At 41.7% G+C, this 23847-nt stretch overlaps 1 protein-coding gene across 3 annotated transcripts in view; it reads right to left on the bottom strand.

Moving 5' to 3' along the window:
• Positions 1–23847, bottom strand: part of LOC149309759 (uncharacterized) — a 56928-nt gene that overhangs the window by 18063 nt on the left and 15018 nt on the right. For 2 of the 3 annotated variants that reach the window (XM_089533012.1, XM_089533013.1), the window contains exons 4-11: positions 19912–19956; positions 18823–18849; positions 17060–17131; positions 15420–15482; positions 13824–13850; positions 13555–13599; positions 11740–11775; positions 405–485 (exon numbers count right to left, since the gene is read on the bottom strand). In XM_089533012.1, coding sequence (XP_089389138.1) covers positions 405–485; positions 11740–11775; positions 13555–13599; positions 13824–13850; positions 15420–15482; positions 17060–17131; positions 18823–18849; positions 19912–19956 — 396 coding nt within the window. The remainder of the gene's footprint in view (positions 1–404; positions 486–11739; positions 11776–13554; positions 13600–13823; positions 13851–15419; positions 15483–17059; positions 17132–18822; positions 18850–19911; positions 19957–23847) is intronic. The other variant, XM_089533015.1, reaches the window with a different exon arrangement.

Raw genomic sequence — 23847 nt, 5'->3', positions numbered from 1 at the left:
ACACTATATATCGGAACTCCTCCGGCAGGCTATTCCATAACTTGGGTGTGGCCGAGAAAAAGATTCTCTGAGTAACCGCATACAGCCTAGTTTTGGCTGGCTGCAATAAGTTCTTATTAGAGGACCTCAATGTGTGGGACAGATTATATGGGAGAAGGCGAACCCGTAAGTAAGCTGGACCCAAGCCATGAAGGGCTTTAAAGGGCAATGGGCGACCCTGCAGCTGCTTCTGAAATTCATCCCCTATCAACCCTGACTTCCATAGCCAATGGTGAGGGATGTTGGGAGTTTCAGTTCAGCAATACCAGTAGGGCCACATTTTGACCTCCCCACATTTAGAATAATAAAGCACTATCACACATATTTTAGTGTAAACAGCTTAAAATTCAGGACAGGATTCTTACTTGTTTGCCTCGTTTTCCTGGTCTTCCAGTCGGTCCTCTGTGCCCTGGTGCACCAGGTTCTCCCTTTGGACCCATTTCTCCCTGAAGGAAAATGACAGAACTTTGTTACAAGTGGTTATATAAGTCAGCCTATTTAAACACAGCAGACAATTTTGTATAAAGGAGAGTGAGTGAGAAAGAGCATATGAGTGTGTGTGAGAGAGAAAGAGAAGTCAAAATTCTTGTGTTACTAATGTTAAACAACACATTTCCCCCAAAAGAGCAAAAAATTAGTTCTGAAAGACTAGTAAGCCAGGAATCTTGAAATGTTCTTTCTTTTGGTTATACAACTCCAAAGAAATAAGCAAACAATTCACTGCCAGTAATAAGCCTTCCAAAGTGGTTGCCAACCTTTCTACCATACAGTGATAGCTGTTTCTGGGTGCTAGACAGACCTTGACCCTTATCACACATGAGACTGGAACTCCAATCCAGAGCCAATCTGAAGTGAAGGGGAAGCAGAGTCAATTCAAATCCAAGGCAATTCACATGATGAATTATCACACGTGAAGAATGAAATTGTGGTGATTCCTGAGTCAAAGCGGAGTGAGTGCACATTAAATTATCACACCAGTAAATACCATGCGGATTCAACTATTCAAATTGGGACCCTTGCGCATGCTCAGTGGGGCTCTGAACACATTGTGAACCTTTGCACTTCTGAGGTGAAGAAAGGGGCCACTTCCTGGTTCCAGTTTCACGTGAATGCTCGTCACATGTGAATGATAGGGAATATGCCTTCTGCTTCATCTGAATGTGTCACCTATCTCTAAATGCCCCCTGCTTCATCCGAATGTATCACTGGCAAAATTATTATTATTGTTGTTGTTATTTTGCAGTGAAAGAAATGTTTATTATTAATAATAATATTTCCTTAATAATAATAATAATAATAAATGTATTTCACTGCAAAATAATCAGTGTAGAAGCTGCAGGTTTACTTGGAAGTAAATCCTTTGGATCTGAAGGAGACCCATTTTGGAGCAGTGCAGAAATGATCCGGTTTCCCTTATTCTCCATGCTCCCTAAAGTACCATCTTCCTGAATCCAATCCACTCTTCTTCCCTTTGTAACAGTTGCCTTCTCTTAGGTTGCATCTGCACTGTGGAAATAATCCAGTTTGACTCCACTTTAACTGTCCTGGCTCAGTACTATGGAATTCTGGGAGTTGGAGTTCGTTGTGGGGTCCTTGGCTTGAGGCTATGGAATTCTGGGAGTTGGAGTTTGTTGTTCCCCCCAGCCTCTGATGGCCCCCTCCATTGCTCCCATCTCTCACCCCAGCCTCCTGTTTCATTCCCTTCATCCCTGTCAGCTACATCCAAACGTGCCCTCCGATCTTGAAGGAGCACCAGAAGCAAATGGGGCAAAATTGCAGCGCAGCATCATGCGAAATGTGGGACCTTGGAGGTTTGGGGGGTGTACCAGGACGGAAGCAAAGTTGCATTCCACCAGATCAATTCGGATTGAAATCAAAGTGAGCTTGGAAACAATTTTTGTGAATTCGCTTGTTACCGAATTCAACAAAATCAGGAGTCACTTTGGATTGACTGTGGATCCGCCTTGGAACAAACCCCCCATAGAAAGCAATCAGGTGAGATAATACATCACATTTTAACGTGAATTTGCATGGTTGGACCCACAGTGGCTTTGGATCAGAGCTGCAAAACCCTCCGTGTGATAAGGGAGCTTGTCATTTGCCTCCATGCTGCCTGGCTCAGCTGCCAGGCTACTGCTACCACTGCAGAATTGGAGGAGGATGAAGATGAAAGGAAGAGGAGCAGGAGGAGGTCTCCTCCTTCTCCTCCTCACACAAGGGGGTGCAGAAGTAAAGGAGAGTGCGAGGGACATCACAGGGACTTCTCTTTGCCACCCAGCCAGCGGCCAGTTCAGACCTGAAAGCGTTGGCAAGACACAGTGGCTGGGGTGGGGAGGACAACAAAGCATTCAGGAGAAGGAGGGTGAACATGGAGCACCCTTCCTGCCTGCTGCTACTTCTCATTCCACTGCCCTCTGCCCTCCTAAGTCCTGTCTTACAATGGCATCCTCCTCCTCTTCTGCACCTCTCCCTCCCCCCTTTTGCAGAGACACCCTGGCTGGCAGAGGGAGAGTTAGGGGAGACAGTGAATGCCCACTTTATCAAGGTGTCACATGGTGTGGTCCGCACCCCCCTAGCAATGCCTCTGACACTGTCTGAAGGAAAAAGCTTTCTATGTCCATTAAGACTCTCCACACAAGCCAGAACATGGAAAAACAGAAGTTTTGGCCCATGTGGACTGTGTCTTTAGACACATTAATTTTGTGTAAGAAAAGAACCAGTGGACAGGGCTGAGGCAGTAGTACTCCCCTCTCCCTGTGTGTAGACTACGGGGCTAAACAGACTGCTCCTAAGGGGTGGCCTGCAGCCGCCTCTTTCAGCGCTGGATTAGGGCCACAGCAATTATATGTCCCAGCCCCAATCTGGCATTTCCGCACCTTTTTGCACTGCGGAAAGGACACTTTTGCCGCCGTGGTGGCACCTTCTGGCACTCCTTTCAGCGCTGAGTCATTTGGATGCAGCGCCAAATGAGTGCCATTACGCCGACTGCCATGCAGTCAGGCACACACTGTGATGGCGGTGTCAGGGCAGCATTGGTGCGTGCGTCATGTTCACACCACACCCCCACTATGCCCTGAGGCCTGCATATAACGCCAATCTGTACAGACTGTACATAAATTAACTTAATATCTGAATAGGGTTAGACATGCACTAGGATCTCCACAAGGTTTAGATTCTTTAGGAGGGACATGATTCATGGGAATTCAACACACGATTCAAAGATCCTGTAGTAACAAAGTAATTTTCATTTGGGATGCTAAGGATGGAAACCTGCTGGTTAGTGTAAACTAGAGTAAGCCCATCAAATCAGTTGTTGAGTGGTGACACATAGTGTTACCCATGCTGCTTCATATAAATTTTGGAATCAATGATATCCCTTGGATGACCCCTGGCCAGACTCCAAGCCTGTCCGCCATTACTGGCAAAGCGAGAGGACATGTGCACCTCCCCTGAGGGGAGAAGCCCCATTTACATCTTAGAAGGTCTGGGAAGTCGCATGAAGGGATTATCTTGAGTCAGAAGGAGTAAAATGTTTGCCTTTCCTGAAGCTATCACCCCCTCCTCAAGTCTGTTGTCCGAACAACTTAAGTCATTGATATTATCAGATCCAGACATCCAGGTGAAAAGCAAGTAATTAAACACCTTTGTTCTCACCATCAAGCACCTTTGCCAGAAGCAAGATTTTGCCTATAAATATCATCAGATTTGCCTGTTCACTGGGCCAGTCTGGATTTCAGGGGGAAGCTCTGTCCCCTTGAACCCTGACCTGGCTCCTGGCTCCTGGCTCCTGGCCAGTCATTCCATGGCTGAGCCTCATGCCATCCTCATCATATTCCATTTGGATTCCTGGAGGGAGTCTACATTCTGGTACGTATCACCCCAGTGATGCCTAAAATCCTATTCCATGCTAACCTATGCTTTTCCTGAGCCTTGTATGTGTGTGTGTATGCTAGTGAATCGTATGTGTTTTTCCCCCTTATAAATAAATTGGTTATTAATTCTAGAAGTCTGTCTCAGCTCCATTTATTGGGATCCCCTGGTCTTCTCCGTATACACATCGGGAGACGATCTTGGTGGGCTCTTGTAGCCAGCCCCCCTCTTGCAATATTTGGACTAATAACAACATAATAAAATTCCCCTAACGGACCCTTGGCTACAATTTGGTGGAGAAAGCTTGGGCATAGAACTCTCCCCCGAAATCTAGACTTTCCAAACTGATCACTTGGGCTGTCTAGATCTCGGAACGTAGAGAGAACAGGGATTCCAAAAAGGCCGCTGCAGACAGGAATAAATAGGGAGGTGTGTGTGTGTGTTCTTGTGCGCTTGGCCATAAGGGCAAAGGGCTATCTTGGGTTGGCTGTTCCCGTTTCATTTCTTTGGTTAGGTGTCCTGCTCATTGGCTCTGGTACGCCATCCAGTGGTGGGCCCTAATCACCCTTGGGCGTGTTTGTCGGAGTAGGCTCCCGACGCCCTATTTTTGTTTTCTCTATCCGTGGGTTGGAAAAAGTTATTAGGCATCCTGAAAACTTTCTCACTCCAGAACCCAAGCTTACAGTTAAAAGTTAGTGCAAGGAACCACTACAGCCAAATCCAGGCATTTGGGCTGCAGTGCAAAAAGGAGTCCCAAGCAAACCTCCAGGTTGAGGCATCCCTCGCATGGAAGAGCCTGTTTTAAAATGGTGAGCCAAGGAACCCTTAAGGTCTTGGCATGTTTGTTTTGAAGCCAGTGGGTCTTAACTCCTAGCTTCCCACAGGTGTGTACCTCTTAAAGGTCACAGCCCATCCAGCTAAGTGGTTTTAAAACCCAGAGCTTTCTTTTCTGGTGTGCCTTTTAAGGGACACCCCATCTGGCTGCATTGGTTTTAACCCCAGCCTGTCACCACTAAAGCTACAATATTGTGGGTTGGGAACAGACAGATCCCTTTCCATTGTGTTATCCCAAAACAAAGCCAGAGGAATAAAGGTCCCATAAAACATAACCCAAAAATCACAGTCACAAATCCCCCTTGAACGGGCAAGGTAGGCAAAGGAGGGAGACGTCCTGGTCCTGAGGCCAAAAACCCGGGGTCAAGGGAGGAAAAGGCAGCTCCAAGGAGTGCCATTTGTGGGAGCCTCAGGGAGGTCCCAGGAAAGGAAAACTCAGGCAGGAGTCTAGCTGGGGGCCAAAGTTTGGGCTGTTAGCCAGGCCACGCCGGAGTGGAGCTACAGCATCTGAACTCCCCAGTGAAAGTGAGGCAGGGCTGAACTGACTTCTGACCGGGTCTAAACGGAGGATCACCCCTAAGTCGCTGCAGCAGCGCCGGGCCCTCGCGTGAATTGGGCGGCGTCCCTGACCCAGAGTTACATTTAGGGGTTCTGTGGAGTCCTCAGGGAGGATCCCAGGACAGCAGCTCACTGTAGGACAGAGAGTTGCACCAGGTTTAGGTGGGAAAAGAGGCCCCGGTTCCATAACCTCTCCCAGCCTAGGATTCAACATAGACATACCATCCGTAGAATAGCATAGTACCCCAAAAGTCAGAACCCTAGAGGTTGCCTGACTTTGAACTTCTCCCTTAGCAAAAAGGGGAGGAAAATAGCAAGACGCCCCTTAAGGGTCTTGCAGTTTTGAGCAAGTGGTTTTAACCCAAGCTCTGCAGTGGAGAAACCTCTTAAGGTCCCCACCAATTTGGGCTAAAATTGGGTCTAAACCCTTAGCCCACCACACAGGACACTTTGCAATTTTGCAACAGCCTTGGAGGACGATCCTCCAGAGAAAAGAAAAGAGCAGCCAGGTCCCAGCTGATTGTCCTCTCACTGGAGGTCAAGACACTGAGAGTTCCTCCTAAGATCCCAAGGACCCCACCACTAAAATGGAGGAAAAAATTACAGAATTGATAGCCCAAGTCAACTTCCTTAAGGAGGAAAGTTCCACTTTGGCAGCCAGGATCCAAGAACAGAAAGGTCCCCCTTTCTCCTGGGAAAAATGTCCCAAAACTTGGAAACCTTTCCAGCCAGGCATGCCAGGAAAAGGAAACCCTAGAGGTCATTCATCCCATCCCCGCGGTCCAAATTGGAATGGCACTGGGAGATGTGTCCCCCCAAGGAGACTCAGCCCAGTTCCTTGACTGAGAGGTGAGCCACACTGTCTCAGCCTCGGTTCCCCTGTCCCCCACCACATGGCAAGGAAGAAAGGCCCCAGAAAATAGCTTTCGAAAAGGAATCTTAGAGACTGCCCTTTGAGAAGTATAGCACTCTGCAGGCCCTCCAGGCATGTGCAGAGAACTTTTGTAAAGGTTGAGATTTTAGAAAACAGGCAGTTTTCTTCTCTTCTATAGTTTGCCTAATGCCACAGCCTCATAGAAAATTTGGCTGCTAGAAGCCAAGAAAACCGAATCATGGGCAAAGGAAGTTGCAAAGCCCATCATCCTGGTTAGCTTAGAACTCAAATTCAGTTAATGGTAAATTGCCTTTGTTTCCCATTTTGTGATTTACACCACTCAGGGTGTGAGTGGAAGGCTTGTCAACAAGGGAAAGATGGTTTATCTGTGTAAAATTTGCAACACCATGTATGAGAAGGCTTGGAGGGAAAAGACTCCCCCCCCCCTCTTCTTTTCCTGCTCTGCAAATTAGAGACTGAGAAATGTCTCATTGTTTTCTGTTTGCTGACACTCTGCATGTGCTCAGATGCAATGCAGAACAGAAAGTTCAGAGCTGCAGGCTCAAGTTGGTTGCAGAGACCCCCTGTTCCATAGAACTAGTTTGGATTTTGAAATCCGTTGCAAATATGGTTTCAAGCCCATTCCCCATTGTGTTTGTTCTTTAGAGATCTCTTTTTGAGTTTCTTGGTATAGCTTGGTATAGTTAGGATTGTCATTTCCATGTGTTTTGAGGTTGTGAGATATTCTTGTTGTGTTAGTATTGGTGTTCTGACTCTACTTTTGGCAAAAGCACACCATCAGTCTTTTCTTTATGCTGTTAGGATTTTGTCTTTTGGATAAAGGCATGTAGTCTATCATATTGTGCCCTTCCAGTTCTTAGGAACACATGGTTTGGACCCAGAGTGTATCTCTGCTGCCATGTGCTCGGGGCTGCATAAGTTAAGCCGTAGTTTCCTGTTTCAGTTTTTTCTGCTCTCTTTACATGCTCAGAGGCCTCCTGCCGCCCAACACTCCCATCTTCTCTTTTGTTATTCTTGCATTGCTCAAGAGATCTACTCCTTTGTCTTGTCTTCAGTAAGTTTTTGTAGACCTTCTGCTCATCCAAAAGTTTTTCTTTTGCTCTTGCAAGCCCAATCTGGTCATCTTCCATGAGTCTTGTCCTACATCCTCCTTCCCGAGAGTAGGACTCAACAGAGTTACACTGTCTCAGCCCCAAACCAAAGTTTTGGTCTTTTCCTCAGGTGTTTTTAGCTGATTTGTGTGCCTTTCTTCAGCTCCCCCTCTTCTAGTGAGTACAACAGGCTTTCAGACTGTAATTTGGATGTTACTTGGTTAGACCATAGATCTCTTCTGTAATTATGGAGAATGCAAAGGGACAGAAGTTTCTAGTTTTTTCTCTTGACCCAAATTTGGGCTACTTTTGTTGTTTTGGTTGTGATAAGAAAACGTAGCATTTTGTGAAATAAATCTGGTACTTAGGTTCTGGAAAAACTAGACTTTCCATTAGCCTGCTTCATCAGGAAAAGGGAGCCCCATTTGTCTCCCTTGCCTTAATTCGCATAGATTTGGCTGACACAGCAGGGTCAGGCATTGTAAAGTTGTTCTGGTTTGTTTGTTTGCTTGACTGCCTGGGATTCAGGAGTTTGAAGGCAACTTCCTCTTGGTCTAAAGTCTGTAGGCATTAATTCATGATCCCAAGAGTCTTTGTTTTTCTGTTGAGTAGTTATAAAGAGCCTCAGGTCAGCATAGTCTATCTGTGAAAAATGTCTTAGCTGCTGACTCTCAACCAAGGTATTTCCATACATTAATTGGTATTTGTGCTTGTTTAATTGTGTGAGATTTGGGAGTGTGAAGGAACTCCCTCCACTCTGTCTATTTTCAGAGCCTTGGAATTCATAGATGAGCCTCACTGGCAGAGCAGTCTACCTTTTTGTCCTCCACAATTTATGTAGGACAGCACATCCACTGTTTAATTTGAGGTGTGTTCATACTATTTTGGTCTCACAAGCGCCCCCTGTCAGTCACAAGTTGTTGCTCTCCTGCTTTTCTCCTTCCATGCTCAGAGACTATGCACTCTAAGCATGCTCAGGAATCCTCTTCTTTTCTCCTAGGAATTGGGAAGGATAGATTTCCTCATAGTTACTCTGTTCTTTGTTCTTTGCTGTGAGTGTTGCCAATGATGTCACACAGCACCTCCTAAAGGTTTTACTTTGCTCTCTGCACATGATCAGAGACTAGGATCATGCTGCAAATATACCCAGTTTTGCTCTGCCTATGCTCAGAGTACTGAGTGATTTCTTCCACAAAGTGGTGGCTTATTTTTATGTGTGTTGTTTTGTTTTCATTTTGTTTTGCGACTTTGAGACTGAGTGAAAGTCACACTCTCTCAGCCCAAACATTAGCTGTGCCTTCTCATTTTTGTTATTGTTTTGGTTCTATTTTTGCTGTTAGCCCCACACATTCCAATGCAACACCTTTGTTTTGGATTCCACCCAGTTTTGGCTAGCAGAGTTTTGGTCTTTGGATTGGTCTTTTAAGGCTGCTTCTCATACAGTGTTTGGTTAACAGCAGGCCTAGTGGTCAAATCGCCTGACTGTGTGCCTTTGTTTTCATTTTGAGTTATTTTCCAGTCACATTACTTCCCAATGTTAATTGCTGTTGTTGTTTTTGCTTTTCTTTTGCCTTTTCCATTTTTGCCGGTCAGCAAGCCCAATGGTTAGAATTTTTGCCAAAGCTAAAACTTCCTCCACGACTGCTCCAGTTTATTTTCATTTTTTTTAGGAATGTTTCTAAAATGCACCCATGGCTGGACTACTCTGTTCAAATGGTGCAAGTATACCCAGGCACTGGGATCCAAAAAGGAATAATTTGGCTATTTTGGATGTAGTTTTTGCTAAAAGTTGGACTAAATTTACACATCTTCACAGCAGCCTTGGTCAAGCTTGGAAATTGACCACAACCAAACAGTGCATTGCCTCACAAACCCCTTGGTTTTCTTTTATTAATGTTGTGTGTTTCTATACTTTGTTTATGTGTATGCCAGTCCTATCCCTGGCCTCTATCTGTCTGCCTATTTAAGTGCCGGACAGTGGCCTCACTGAACTTCTCTGCCACTGCTTTAAAGGTTGACCTCTCCCGCATTCTTCACCTATCAGGATTGGCTCCAGCGGGGAGCCAGGGAAAAATGCCTATCTTTTCCAGTAATTCCCATGGCACATAGATATAAGTTGGAGGCCCTATCCTTTTCTTACAAAACTCCTATAGCAAAGCCAGCCTGGTCTCTGCGGGAGACCGGGGGGGGGGGGGGGGGAGGAGAGAAGAGACTGTCCTCTTCATCCTCCAAGGCAGATAAAAAAAATCTCTCTTTTACACTCCTTCTTTTTAAGCTGACCTGCTCTGTTGGGAGCGGGGGGGGGGGGGGAGTCTGTCTTCCTTCATCCCCCACTGCATGTAAAATTCTATCCTGTCCTTGCTCTGTTCTCCTATATCCTCATGGGGAAGGTAAGCCCCAATATTCTTCCCAAAAGCCAGGCCAGACCCCACAGATGTCATCCCATCGATGCCATGATACAGGACTCTCCAAGCTGTTTCCCAGTCTTCCTGATGTTCTCCGCTCCAGGGTTGAGACTCTTTTGCCTGCATCCTTCCTGTGATGTCCTCCATCCGCTGCTGCCATGGACATCCTCCAAAGGCTCATTCGAGACACAACCGGTGTTCTCACACCTCTGCTCCTGTTCCAGATGGTCCTCCATGGCCCTACCTACATCCAAATGCCTTTCTTATTGCTGTCTGTCCCGATGACAAGCTCCACAGACCTATCGCTTTTAGCTTTCATCACTGTTTTCCAAAAGCTCATTGCCTGCATTCAAGTGTTCCACATGTGGAACTACTCACCACAGGACTTAAACTGCCATCTCATGGACATTAGCCCACTTCACCATGACAAATGCCCGCATACAAGACCTATGGCGCATCCTTCTGCCATATGGACATTGGCCACAAAGAAACTGCTTCTTACAGGACAGCTATGCTTTATGCCCGCATTCTCATACCCGTACTGAGCCATCTGGCTCCCACTGGACAAAACCTAACATGGACTCTGTCTTCCCATATACAAACCACCAACTGTTTGGACTCATGTCACATTCATTTGCTCTTTTCAGTCATTAGACTCATTTCTATTGGTTGTTGCTTTTTCATACTGCATATTGATTGCTCATTGCTTTTCTCTTGGCCTATTGAAGGCTTTTTCTGTTGCTTATGTTTCATGTGCCCCTTTTTCACCCCCACTTTTGACTTTATATAATCTTTGGTATGTATGGTGTATGATTGGGTTTCAGACAATCAAAGGCTTCCCCTGTGCATCACCAGTGTGATACTTCCCTTAATAGGATGCCCTCTCCAATATTCTCACACCAAAATTTATATGGCAAAGAGTAATTCGGAAAATACCCATCCACTCGCCTGAGTGTCTGTGAAATTTCCGAGGGGGGGGAATGTTACCCATGCTGCTTCATATAAATTTTGGAATCAATGATATCCCTTGGATGACCCCTGGCCAGACTCCAAGCCTGTCCGCCATTACTGGCAAAGCGAGAGGACATGTGCACCTCCCCTGAGGGGAGAAGCCCCATTTACATCTTAGAAGGTCTGGGAAGTCGCATGAAGGGATTATCTTGAGTCAGAAGGAGTAAAATGTTTGCCTTTCCTGAAGCTATCACCCCCTCCTCAAGTCTGTTGTCCGAACAACTTAAGTCATTGATATTATCAGATCCAGACATCCAGGTGAAAAGCAAGTAATTAAACACCTTTGTTCTCACCATCAAGCACCTTTGCCAGAAGCAAGATTTTGCCTATAAATATCATCAGATTTGCCTGTTCACTGGGCCAGTCTGGATTTCAGGGGGAAGCTCTGTCCCCTTGAACCCTGACCTGGCTCCTGGCTCCTGGCCAGTCATTCCATGGCTGAGCCTCATGCCATCCTCATCATATTCCATTTGGATTCCTGGAGGGAGTCTACATTCTGGTACGTATCACCCCAGTGATGCCTAAAATCCTATTCCATGCTAACCTATGCTTTTCCTGAGCCTTGTATGTGTGTGTGTATGCTAGTGAATCGTATGTGTTTTTCCCCCTTATAAATAAATTGGTTATTAATTCTAGAAGTCTGTCTCAGCTCCATTTATTGGGATCCCCTGGTCTTCTCCGTATACACATCGGGAGACGATCTTGGTGGGCTCTTGTAGCCAGCCCCCCTCTTGCAATATTTGGACTAATAACAACATAATAAAATTCCCCTAACGGACCCTTGGCTACAATAGGTAAATCCAGCTGACTTAATGCCTCTACTCTAGTTTGGACTAACAATAGGATTTAAAACAAATAGTGCAATCCTATGCACATGTATTTGGAAACAAGTCTCAGCAACTTAGTGGAAACAAAGTGGGACTTATTTATGCTAAATACATAGACGATCACATTGTAACAGTCTTCAGAAATATTAACACCAACATAAGTTAGTCAGGTCATCACCATTAAAATTTCCAGCATCTTATGTGCTTACCTTCTGCCCCAGCATTCCAGGGAAACCTATATATCCCTGCAAGGAAAATTGAGGAAATAAATAAATAAAATACTGTTTAATTAATCATTTTGGCTTTTTTATATACGCAATATAAAAGAGTCACAGCTTTATTCTGCTTAAAGCAAGAGGTTAATCTGTTTTCCACATTTTGTTTCATTGTGATAAACTACAACATATATGAATTTACAGGTAATTAAAAACATTTCTGACTAAATACGACTGCAGGGCTGAGGACTAAAGTTCATTGGTATTTTTTACTAACAAGCATCATTGAATGCCATCTTTAAACACAGATATGAATTGCGAAATTGGCCTTGCTGTTTCCACACTAGCAAGTTAATCCTTTCTCTCTTTGGCATTGTCTTGGTGAACACCAGTGCCATTTTGCATGTGCCATTTTCCATATCAGGGAATATATTGGTGACAACAGTGCTGTTATTTCTGGGATTTTGATTATCTTAATTACAAAGTTTTAGCAATTTAATATTACTTTAATCCCCCCTCCACATACACATACAAATGCAGGCTAACATTTATTGCCTTTATTCGTAGTCACCTCAAGGTGATGAGGGGGTTTGGTCTAACCTTTCCTTAAGACCACTTTAAGTATTACCTTCAGCAAACATCTCAAGCAACATGCAGATATGTGACACTGCCATTTTCTTCCCCTCCATCCATTATATCTGTCTGTCTGTCTGTCTGTCTGTCTATCTATCTATCTATCTATCTTTTTTATTTGTATTCAAAATATTTATCTGCAGCTTTTTTGTTATCCAGCCTTCAAGGTGGCATAAAAACTTTAAGTCAGGGGGGAAACTCTTTCAGACTCACTGGCTAGATTTGTGCCCATGCACACTTCTAGCAAAATTGTCAAAACAATGGGGGGGAAATCACACAGCCAGCCAAAACATGAAAAAAAAATACCTTGGATGTGGCCAAAAGTTCATTTCTGGATTTGATGAACAATCCAGAAAGGGGGCCCTGTAACCTATTGAAAAGGTGCAATACCTGAAAGCTTCCAGAATAGGCAGTTATCAATCTCTTTTTTGTACCAGAAAAATTGATACCTGGGGCAGCTGGGGGAGCCACAAAAGCAGCCTCAGAGACTGCGTGTAGCCTCAAGAACTCATTTTCCCACCCCTAAAATGAACTAACATAACCACTCAGATTGTTACCAAATTATTAAGATATTTAACTTAATCTTTCTCTAAAGGATCAATGCAAATAAATCCATTTTAAAAGAGTTAGAACAGCAACATAAACCCTGAAAAAGTAGCAAATGAGATTACTGGGTCCTCATTAGATCCAAGTTCCTATTGCATCTGGTTGTTTTCAAAATGTGTTCAAGCTTGTATCTTGAAAATAACAGTATGCTTAGGGAATTTAAATCTAAATGGGAACCAGAGCCTATCATACTATCTTCAACATTTTCCACTAACACAGGGCTAGAAAAGCTGAAAATGAGATTATCCATTCTGTTCTTCATTTAGATTTCCATTTCCTAAGCATCGTATTATTTTCAAGATAGGAACTTGAAAATATCTTGAAAATGATGCAGTACTAAATTAATCAGTACTGTCCTTTCCAAACTGGAACAGTTGTACATTATGGGAATGTAGATCTGAATCTGAAGCAAATCTAAAACTACATTTTCAATATGTGATTTCTTTCTTAGGAGAGGTGTGTGCTATTCTAAACTATACATATACTGCTGCATAGCATCTATGCTATAAATGAAAGAAGAAATAAAAACATGTTAAGAACTATTTCGGTGTTCTTTTGGGGTAATTTTACCTTGTCACCTTTACTGCCTTTGGAACCTTTCTCTCCTTGAGCTCCCTGTAGAAACAAAAAATATCAGAAACAAAAGCTAAGAATAGTATTTGAAAAAATAAGATTTCAAAAATGATATATATTTTCTATTGTTGACTTCAGAGTTAAACACTGCAGCCCAACAAAATAAGAATTATTATAACCCATAAAGCCATTATTTCTTTGTCTGTGGAACACAGAATGCAACTTTTTTTTTAAGTAACGGACTAAAAGTTCTCTGCATCACTAACCTTTTCTCCTCTGCTTCCTGGGTAACCCTAGAAAAAGGACAGTTATTTTAATGTTTGCTATTGGTTAAATCGTATCGATACATATGGAGTATAAAATCAGAATGAAAAAGCCATAAACAATTAGCGGGACCAAGACTTTCCTTTGCACTTTCATAAGAAATCACAAATTAGGATGTATAAAGTAACAGCAACACACTTCAGCCTGTAAGCCAGCAGGTGGGGGAAAGGTTTAGCAAACAGTAGTGCCAGACCTACCACTGGGCGCAGTATGACAGCCATGGCAAGCTGCTGGTTTTGGTGGCATGAAAGGGCAGCTAATGGTTAGTTATTAACTATGTAATAATAATAATAATTTGTTTTATTTATATACCGCTATTCCAAAGATCATAGCGGTGAACAGCAAGTAAGCTAATTAGCAAGTAAGCTAATTTGCCCCCAACAGTCTGGGTACTCATTTTAGCGACCTCGGAAGGATGCAAGCCTGAGTCGAGCTTGGGCCCTTTTGCTGGTCTTGAACTCGCAACCTTGTGGTCTCGAGTGAATGGCTGCAGTACAGGCATTTAACCACTGCGCCACCAGGGCTCCATATATATATATATATATATATATATATATAACAATATTTTTACTTCCAGGAATGAACAGAGTTGGTTTGGGATTTTCTGCCTCATGCACCAAAATACATGGGGAAGTACTGTGAATTATCCACCGTCACCTGGGTAGGTAAAGGGCATCATTGGCTGTATTGCCTCAGGCAGAAAAATGTCTAGGGCTATCCCTGGCAAGTATGCTAGACCTTTTGTAATAGGTTTGGAAATTGAAATAAAAGCAGAAAGCAAGTATAACCACGAGCATAATAATTCAGTTGAAAGCAGCGTCTACAGTAATAAATCCCCTGAAGCCATTTTGCTCAGCTGTCTATCAATGTCTACATCTCTTTAATATTGGTTTTCACCAGGCCTCCAGTTAAGAGTCAACTCCTTTGAAGCATCCCCATGAACATTCAAGATTTTCAATCTTTAAGAAACTATCATGGCAGTCTCATATTAAAAATAAGATAACATTATAGGAAGTGGCTGAACATGTATCTCTTCTGGATAAATATAAATGATGGTAAAACTCCTTTTGGAGTATGGAAACTACTGTACTTCTACCACCAGAGGAAGATTTTTGACCACCTAAAGGAACTGCCTAAAGCCATGCCCCCTAGCAGCCGCGATGTCACATAATCCAGAATGTCAGATGACCGAAAGATGGATAATCAAGACTACTGTAGTTAACTGTGTATAACACATTACTGGCACTGGATGATGATGATGAAGTGCTGTATTTTGAGGCTCTAAATCACATGAACTTTGCTTTTCAGGTTATTCTATCAGATTGCTGTAAAGTATCTTAGAAAGAAAAAGTAGAAAGATTCGTTTAGGGCTTTCACTATAGCCACAGGAAAAAAAGTCTATGTTTTCAATTATTCTCCACCGTGACATAAACACTTCTGCTGTGCACAGTATATACAAGCGTTTTCTAACCAATAAAGCAGCTATAAGCGGTTGTTAGAAGCCAGAGAGGAATAACATAGTGTCTGCGTTGACAAACCTTAGAGCCCATTGGTCCTCTTGTACCTGGCAATCCCATCAAACCTAAATCACCCTTTTCACCCTAAAGGGGTCAATAAACAGAGTTAATTCGTTGTGGCCAGAGCAAGGTGGAAGCAACTGATTGACTGGGTCTGAATGAAGCATGTATCATTTCAATAATTCTTCCAGCAATGCTATTGGGGGGGGGGGGGGTAACACAGGTAACAAATAATTCAGCCTAATTGGGGAAGCTATAATGAAGTGTATCATTCCCTCACATTTCCTAAGCCACAGGTGGCCGTTAACCAGCACAACAATGCTGAGATCTGTAATCAACCCGCAGAACCTGGAAAAATTACTTTTCTAGATTGCAGCTCTGGGAATACCCCAGCCACTATAGCAGCTGTCACCTAGAGATAAGGACTGATGTAATCTATATTAATGCTAGGGGCAAGAATCAGTTACATTGCCTCTACCCTGGAGGAAAGCTTGTGTAGTCACTCCTCAGTTATAACTGCAGCCCTTTTAATCTGTGCCATAGTGACTGTAGCAATGAAAAGAGGTCCTGTTTAAGAAAATAAATTAGAGAGTAAGGCACAACTGGTCTAAGCTTCAGACCCTGTTGTACTAATGCTCTGGATCAGAGGAATATATTTACCCTCAAGGGCTTTCCAGAATAGCCACCACTGGTTTAAATTCTGATGCACAAAGACTTTATTTCTGATTGTGTTGGGTCTGCTCTTTTGCACGGTTTGTAAAGATCAGCTGCTCTACTGTTTGGATCGTCTGTTTTGGCAACAGATCTGGCCAGTTTCTCTTGCATCTTAATTTCATCTGACATATTACTGGCAATCCTCTCTGAGACACTGGGACACTGAGAAATGTGTCCTGGCAGCTGTATGGATCTGCCCTGCAAATGTCTTTGCACAAATCTCTCTTGCCATGCATGTGGCTTGCTGGAAAATGGGAAAGCAGCTGATGTGGAAAAATGCTGCAACAGGGTTTGAAGGGAATCTAGTAATTAAATCCTTTTTACTCCATGAAAAAAACAAGGGGAAAAAACAAACAAAGAGAGAACTACTCTTTAAACCTAGCAGTCAAGATATAGGGCTTGGTAAAATTAATTTTTGAACTACAGTACAGGGAATCTTGCAACTAGGGTCTGAATGGTAGATAAGATTCACATGGTGACTTATAAAGAAATGTTTGTAAATTTCATTCTCTAAGACAGCAGACTTGAAACTGTGCTCTTTAAGGGATTTTGAACTTCAGCTTCCAGAATCTCAGACTATGGGCCAACATGGCTGAGGCTTCTGGGAGATGAAGTCTAAAATCTCTTAAAGGGCACAGTTTGGGGATCACTTGCAGCAGTTGATGCCCAGTAAAGCACAACTGAAGCATTTTTACATTTGTGGCAAAAGTGCCATAATCATGAATCTATAGGCTTTGTGAATGCACATTCATTATGGATAACTCTTTTATTATGAATATGTAAGTGCAATTCTGAATTCCAGTCCCTGTGCCTAAGGGAACCTGATAAATCCCAGTAATTCAAAATTATTGGCAACTTTTCTGTACATCAAGAAGGGTGGTTTTGACAAAATGTACATTATAAATTGTACAATTTTTTTTTAAATCCACTTATTTATTTCATCTTACCCTAGGTCCCATTGAGCCAGGCCATCCAATAGGTCCAGGCATTCCAGGGACACCTGGAGGACCCGGGCTGCCCTTCAAAAGAAGAAGAAGAAGGAGAAGGAGGAAGAGGAGCAGGAGGAGGAGGAGGAAAGAGTGGAAATAGGAAATAGAAAAAGGAAAGAAATAAAAATCAGGTATTGTGACTCTGAGTTCCATATAGGTCATAATGCGAAAGGAAGAAAGGACATTTTGGAAATAAATATGAAGGCTGTAAAATAAAATAAAAATATTGTATTAAAGAATTTAAAATAAATAGATTTATTTATTTATTTATTTATTTATTTATGCACTGCTCTTATGTCAAAGACTCCCAGATAGCTTATCTAATATCAGTAAACACAAGGTCACCCCACCCTACAGGCTGGCCATCTAAATAATGTAGAAGAAAAGGAAGACAAGGAGAGAATAGGAAAACAATAAAATCCAAGCATTACATTTACATAGCAGTTCTTCTAATACCCAGCTTGAATAGAAACAGTTCAGGGATTACTTTCCCTGTATGTTGCACAGTACCATCCATCAATCCAACATAACCATCAGTTAAGAGTTATTGTGACTGGAATTGTAGTCCAACATATACAGAGGGCACTAGGCTGAGGGAGGGCTCATGTATATTCAAAGATACATGATAGATAGAATATGTAAGTGTTGACTCCACCACCACACAGAAAAGATACTTCTATGTATGGCTTACTTATTACTTGTGTTTAGCAGCCAATTAAAACTAGTTTTTTTTAAAAAAAATCTGGCATATCTTTATACTGTGGGCCCTCCTTATCAGTAGGCTTCCAATCTGTGAATTTGACCACCACACCTCATATTATTCAATGATAGTGATGTGAACATGCACACGCTGAAATGTACACATTCATGTCATCATTAATGAATAATATGGGGTGTGATTGTCTGCGTGTTTTTAGCATCTACGGGGAGCCCTGGAACTGAACCCCTGCCAACATGGAGGACCCGCTGTATCTATCTATCTTGAGATACATACACAAAAGCACACATACAGACACTACACCTTTCTGCCAGAAATGATATTCAGAGATTGACCATTAAAATGTTAACATATTTTATGTTAGTAACCATTTAAATATTATTTAAGATGCAGTGAAAAAGCGCATCAGTAAAAAGAAAGAATAACCCCCATTAAATATATCCAGTTTAGGTGTTCTGTTAGAAATGCTCTTGTGTATTTTACTCTGCTGTGTATGGTTTTATTGGGTTTGGTGTATGTTGGTCTTATTCACTAAGGGAAGAAGAGTGGGATGTAAATGATTTTAAATAAATATATTAGATATTTGATTGAAATTCATATTTACATGATGACTTCATATCTAGGCTTTGGTCAGTGGACACACTGCAGCAAAATCGGATATTTGTAAAGATAAAATCAAAGAATCTTGAATTGGCAGATCAAATATCTGCTGGAGGAGAAAAGTCTTCAACAGGCAATAGAGTGCAAGGAGAGAAGAAGTGAGATAGACCCTTTCATGAGGTAAGGAAGTCCACGAATTTGGTATTGACTACAAAGGAGGTCCTCCCCTCAGCCATATACAATTGGACTACAACATCCGCATCCTTCTCCAATAAGCCCATGTTGGCTGGAGATGTTGGGAGATGTAACCTGACACACCTAGAAGATACCAGGTTTGAGGAAACTACTACAAAGGTTTTTATGAAATTCCAACAACAACAAATTTATGAAATTTGTCCCATACCTTTCGTCCTGGTCTGCCAATCTCACCCTGTTGGGGGAAATGATAGATAAATACAAGACAAAAATAATAACTCAAATGATTTGTAATTTATAGTGTTTGTCCTGTCAATTTTTGAATGTCTTTTTAATTGATATTTTTGCATTGTACATACTGTAAAAAATGTTATTAAAAGAAATGTTTTAATGCAAAACACTTGCTTCTAAACCAGTTAAACAATACCTAACAATTTCAGTCTGTTTCTGTAAATTTGAGGATTACATTTATTTTGCTTATCTTGACAGAAATGTTATTTCCTGAGCAGAAAATCTAGTTTTCATTAGAGGAAACTTTATTTTCAGTGTTATTTTCTGTGCCAAAAACAGCACATTAAATTTTTATGCAGAGTAAGTTCCAAAGTGTGAAAATTCTCACCATTCTAGGATTCTCCTTGTCAGGATTTCCCAACTCTCGAAAACTCATGTTTTAAAAATAATTTCCCAAATACTTTTGAATATTCTTTCCATCCCTTGGCCTCATATTAAATTACTGCACATGCACACTCACACACATGCATGCACACATATATATCCTGACAAATTCATACTTCTTCACAGGGCAAGTAGTTCAGAGTTGGGGGCTGCTTCTCAGTTTGGCCAGTTGCTTGACTGCATTTTGGGGCTTTTAAAAAAAAAGTTAAAATATTTATAGATTTACTACATATATGTCAAATAATTTAAGATTAGTAGACATTCATTCAGAACAATTCTTCTTTAAATATTATATTAATCTGAATGCCTCCCATTATGATTAATAAATCAAATTCTCTACTCACACTTGATTAATTTTTTCTTATCAATGAACCTTAAATGCACTTTTGTAGGTGTAAGTAATATGATACTGACTACTGATATTGAGGTAAAGGGTACTAAACTGACTATGGTATTGATTTTCCCATTGACGATAGTACATTTAATTCCTTTTCCCATTAATTATAGTGTATTTAGTGGTATGCCATTAATTTTTAGCATCCACCAATGTCAGGGGAACACTAGTAGGGGCTACAAAAAAGCACGTGCCAATCCCAGTTTAAAACACAACCCTGGAACTTACTTTTGCACCTTTTGGTCCCTTTGCACCAGGAATACCTCGAGGGCCCTAAAAAAGAAAATAGGGAAATGAAATACAGTATTGATGTTATTTATAATTCATCTCATCTGTAGTCTGCTCCTATATTTTTAATGAGCATCTTGTGACAAGGACAATATCCCACTATACTGTTATAGCGCTATTATTCCACTTCAACAGCTATTCATGCCTCCTGTGGAATCCTGGGATGTGCAGTTCAGGGAAGGGCATTTATTATCCTCAGCCAGAGAGCTCTTAGGCCTCACTAAACTACAAATCACAGGATTCAACAGGAGGCAGCTACAGCACTTAAACTGGAATAATAGCACTATAAGAGTAATGTGATATTGACACAAGTCAAGGATTTTGTTTCTTTCAGACACATGTATAGCAGATTATAGCCGTTCCAGCTTGTTGCAAAAGGAGATTCAAATCTCTATATACCAGTCATGAATTTCAGAGTTGAGCATCATCAGCCTTCAGATGACACATTACCCCAAACCAATTAATGATGATTTTCAACACCTTCATAAAGATGTTAAATAGCATTGGGAACAAATTCATACTATGCAGCACCCCAGTGTATAATTGCTAGGTTTCTGAACTATAGTCACCCAACCAATGCAACCAACTAGATCCATAAAAGTGGACCAGCTATAATACAGTGCAGCCAAGACCTAGCCAATGGAAACAGTCCAAGACAATACCATCTAAAGCCTTTGAGGGATCAAGCAGGAGCTTCACAGTCACACATCTCTTTTTCTTTCCAGTAGAAAGACATTCATCAGGGTGACTCATGCCAATTATATTATTATTATTATTATCATCACAAACCAAGGCCTGAAATATGCCATTCAAAAGAGTGTCTGCAGTTAATTTAGGACCACCATCCCAAGTGACATGTTCAGAAAGTATTACTGACCAAAGAGTACTTATAAACATGGTTGCTCCTTACAAAAAAAAAAAAAAAGAAGAAGCATTAATCAGCCTATGGACTCACATCATCACATAAACATACACACCAGTCAGCATAAATAAACTCCAAGGGGGTTAAGAGATCATATTGTGCATCAAGTAGCTACAAGCACCCTATCCACGTCCTCAAGGTACACAAACTGAAACAAATGCCACCAAATAGAATGAGACTGCACCTTCACTCAGCACCAAGCTAACGACAGCTTCCAAGGCCAAATGGTAAAGTAGAATGGTAGTAGAAAAATAGAAAGAACACACTACAAATGGCTTGACTCAGTAAAGGAAGTCATAGCCCTGAGCATGCAAGACATGAGCTGGCCTATTGATGACCAGGGCTCTTGGAAGTGTATCATTCATAGGCTCACCTAAGTTGAAGTCAACTTAATATAGTCAAATGACAGCATTCAAGTCAGATTGGAAGCAAGCAAATGTATCTTCAAAATGCCTAGTTTAAGTGTCACAGAAGGCCTCTGAAGGTTGTAAAAATGTGAGATAGATGACAACAAATCTCACACCAAACCAAATAATTTCACCAGACAGCTACTGGGGATGCAATGCAAATGGCAAAGTGGGCCAAATTAACTCAAAGTTAATGAATAAAATAAATTTATCAGCAGTAATCCAAATGTCACAGCATAGTGTACAGTCCACCCTCCCCATATGCGAGGGATCCATTCTGGACCCCCTTCCCCACTGCATATGTGGAAAAAAGCCATGTTCAAGTCCAATTAACTGTTATGGTGCGTCCCTGCGTGCTATGTGCACCATTTCCCCCTTGTTGCCCACAGACCACGTATGCTCAAAGCAGCATATGCAAAGTCCGTGTGAGGCAAGGGTGGATGGTTCTTGTAAAACATACCTGAGTGAGACACTATATTGTGCAATAAAACAAACAAAGAGTTGCTGTTATGGTCTGACATGCCAGTGTTGAATTAGACCCAGACTGTGTGGGAAACAGAAGGGAATGGTCGTTTTGTTTTCTGGTCTGCAGTGGCATCACTAGGGTTGGTGTCACCCAGTGCAGTAAGCCATGATGTTCCCACCCCCTGACCTTCTCCCATGCCACACCATACAGAATCCTTAGTAATGTTTTTTGTACTAAAGTTACTCATAAATCATAATTCCCATATATCACATAGTGTAATGTAATAGTTGGGCCTGAACAGACAGGCCAAAATAAAGATGCTTCGGGTCACTTTGGAGGTATACTGTTTAAATGAAATATGCATTTTAAGAGGTCAAAAGCTGCGCCAAAGCTGTGCTCCAGTCCTTATGAGTGGAGTGTGGCTTTGGCGCAGCTTTTGGACTCTTAGGACACATGCATCATTTAATCAGCATACCTCCAAAGTGATCCGAAGCAGCTTTATTTTGGCCTGTCTGTTTGGGCCCAGTTGTGACATAAACAACTAGCAAAATTAAAATTATACCTTTAACTTACAATATCATACACACAGTCTAAGATGAGATTTTTAAAAAATAAAAAAATAAAAGAATTTTAAAATGTTAAAAACTAAAATTTTTAATTTTTTAAAAAAATGTTATTTAATTTTTTAAAAAGCATCTGGGGCCTTCTCTTTCTCCTATTGAGCCTTACCCCATTCACACCATCTCTTATTATTTTAAAGGGATGTAAGTGAACACCACAGCCCATTTGTGGCCAAAGACAGATTTTTTGGGAACAGTGGTGTCACATCCCCTTAGGTTGTCACCTGGTGTGGCCTACATCCCCAGAACCCCCTTAGACTGCAGCAATGTGGCATGATACCACCTACATGAGGTGCCTCCACTCTTGAAAGTGGAGGCACCTAAGTAGGAAATGAGAGGTTAGCCTGAGCTTCTTTACCTAAAGTTCAACATCCGCTATTTTGCATCTTCAACTAAACACAACAAGTAGTAGTTTAAACTGACCTGGTTAGTGTCACAGGAATGTCTCACAAAAGGTTTTATTTGCTTGCCTTCACTTTTAGAAACTTCATTTTCCTCCCTGTATTTCCTCCATATGAAAAAGAAGTATGTGACTATGATTTCCTACACACTTGAGAGGCCTGGTCTATTAAAGAACCAGCTACTGTATTTCAAGTAATAGCCAAGTGTGTAGCAAAGATGGCCTTTGGAGCGGCAGAAGTGCATTGTTGTAGTCTCTGCCTTCTCTTTGGGATGCTGCTTCCACTGACTTCTCCCCTGTGGAAGGGGTACAGGCACCTGCTACTGTGCACACCTCCTTTTTCTGGGGGAACTGCCTCAACCCGGATTAGTCTCCATTCACACCCTGCACTGTATGTTGTGTTTCTATTATAACACAGATTTGAAGAGTATGACATTATGTTTTATTAGCATTTTAATGTACCGGTATATAGCATGCTTCTGTTCAGATTATGTTTTTCTCAGAGGAATTTTGCCTAAGACACGTTCCAACAAAGAAGCCACAACTGTACTTCATATGACTGCAGAATAATCAGCCAGCTAATTACTTTAAATCACACTGGGAAGGAAATTCATGCATAATCCTTGTATTGTTGGGCTTTGATGTACATTACAATTAATACGATAATTTGTTTAGTTTCTCTTTTAATTAGACAGAATATAGATGGCAAGGATAGAGTGCATCATTTTTTCTACTCATTCCAGGGCTTCTGGAATAAAACAAATTCTAGTCTCCAGACCAGTACTTTGTTCACTGGCCCACATGGCTCCAAAACTTTATAAAATTGTTTCTTTTGCATTAGCAACAGTGATTTCTGATTTTAGCAACAGTAATTTCTGTTGTTAAGCAGAATGATTTCTGTATCAATTTAATATCAAGTACACATTTTAGAAGAGAGTTAAATGTTGTGTGCACAGTGACAAGTTTCACCTAAGCTCCAGTCAAGACCAACAGTATAGGCATGGCCATCTAATGCCTGAATGTTGTATTTGCCTAAATCCATTATCATCAACACCAGGGGT

This window comes from Sceloporus occidentalis, unplaced genomic scaffold, assembly GCF_023333645.1.
Source record: "Sceloporus occidentalis isolate IW3139 unplaced genomic scaffold, rSceOcc1.0.p SCAF_7, whole genome shotgun sequence".
NCBI lineage: Eukaryota > Metazoa > Chordata > Lepidosauria > Squamata > Phrynosomatidae > Sceloporus > Sceloporus occidentalis.
Note: the sequence above shows the minus strand (reverse complement) of the source record. Positions and strands in the feature narration are given on the sequence as shown.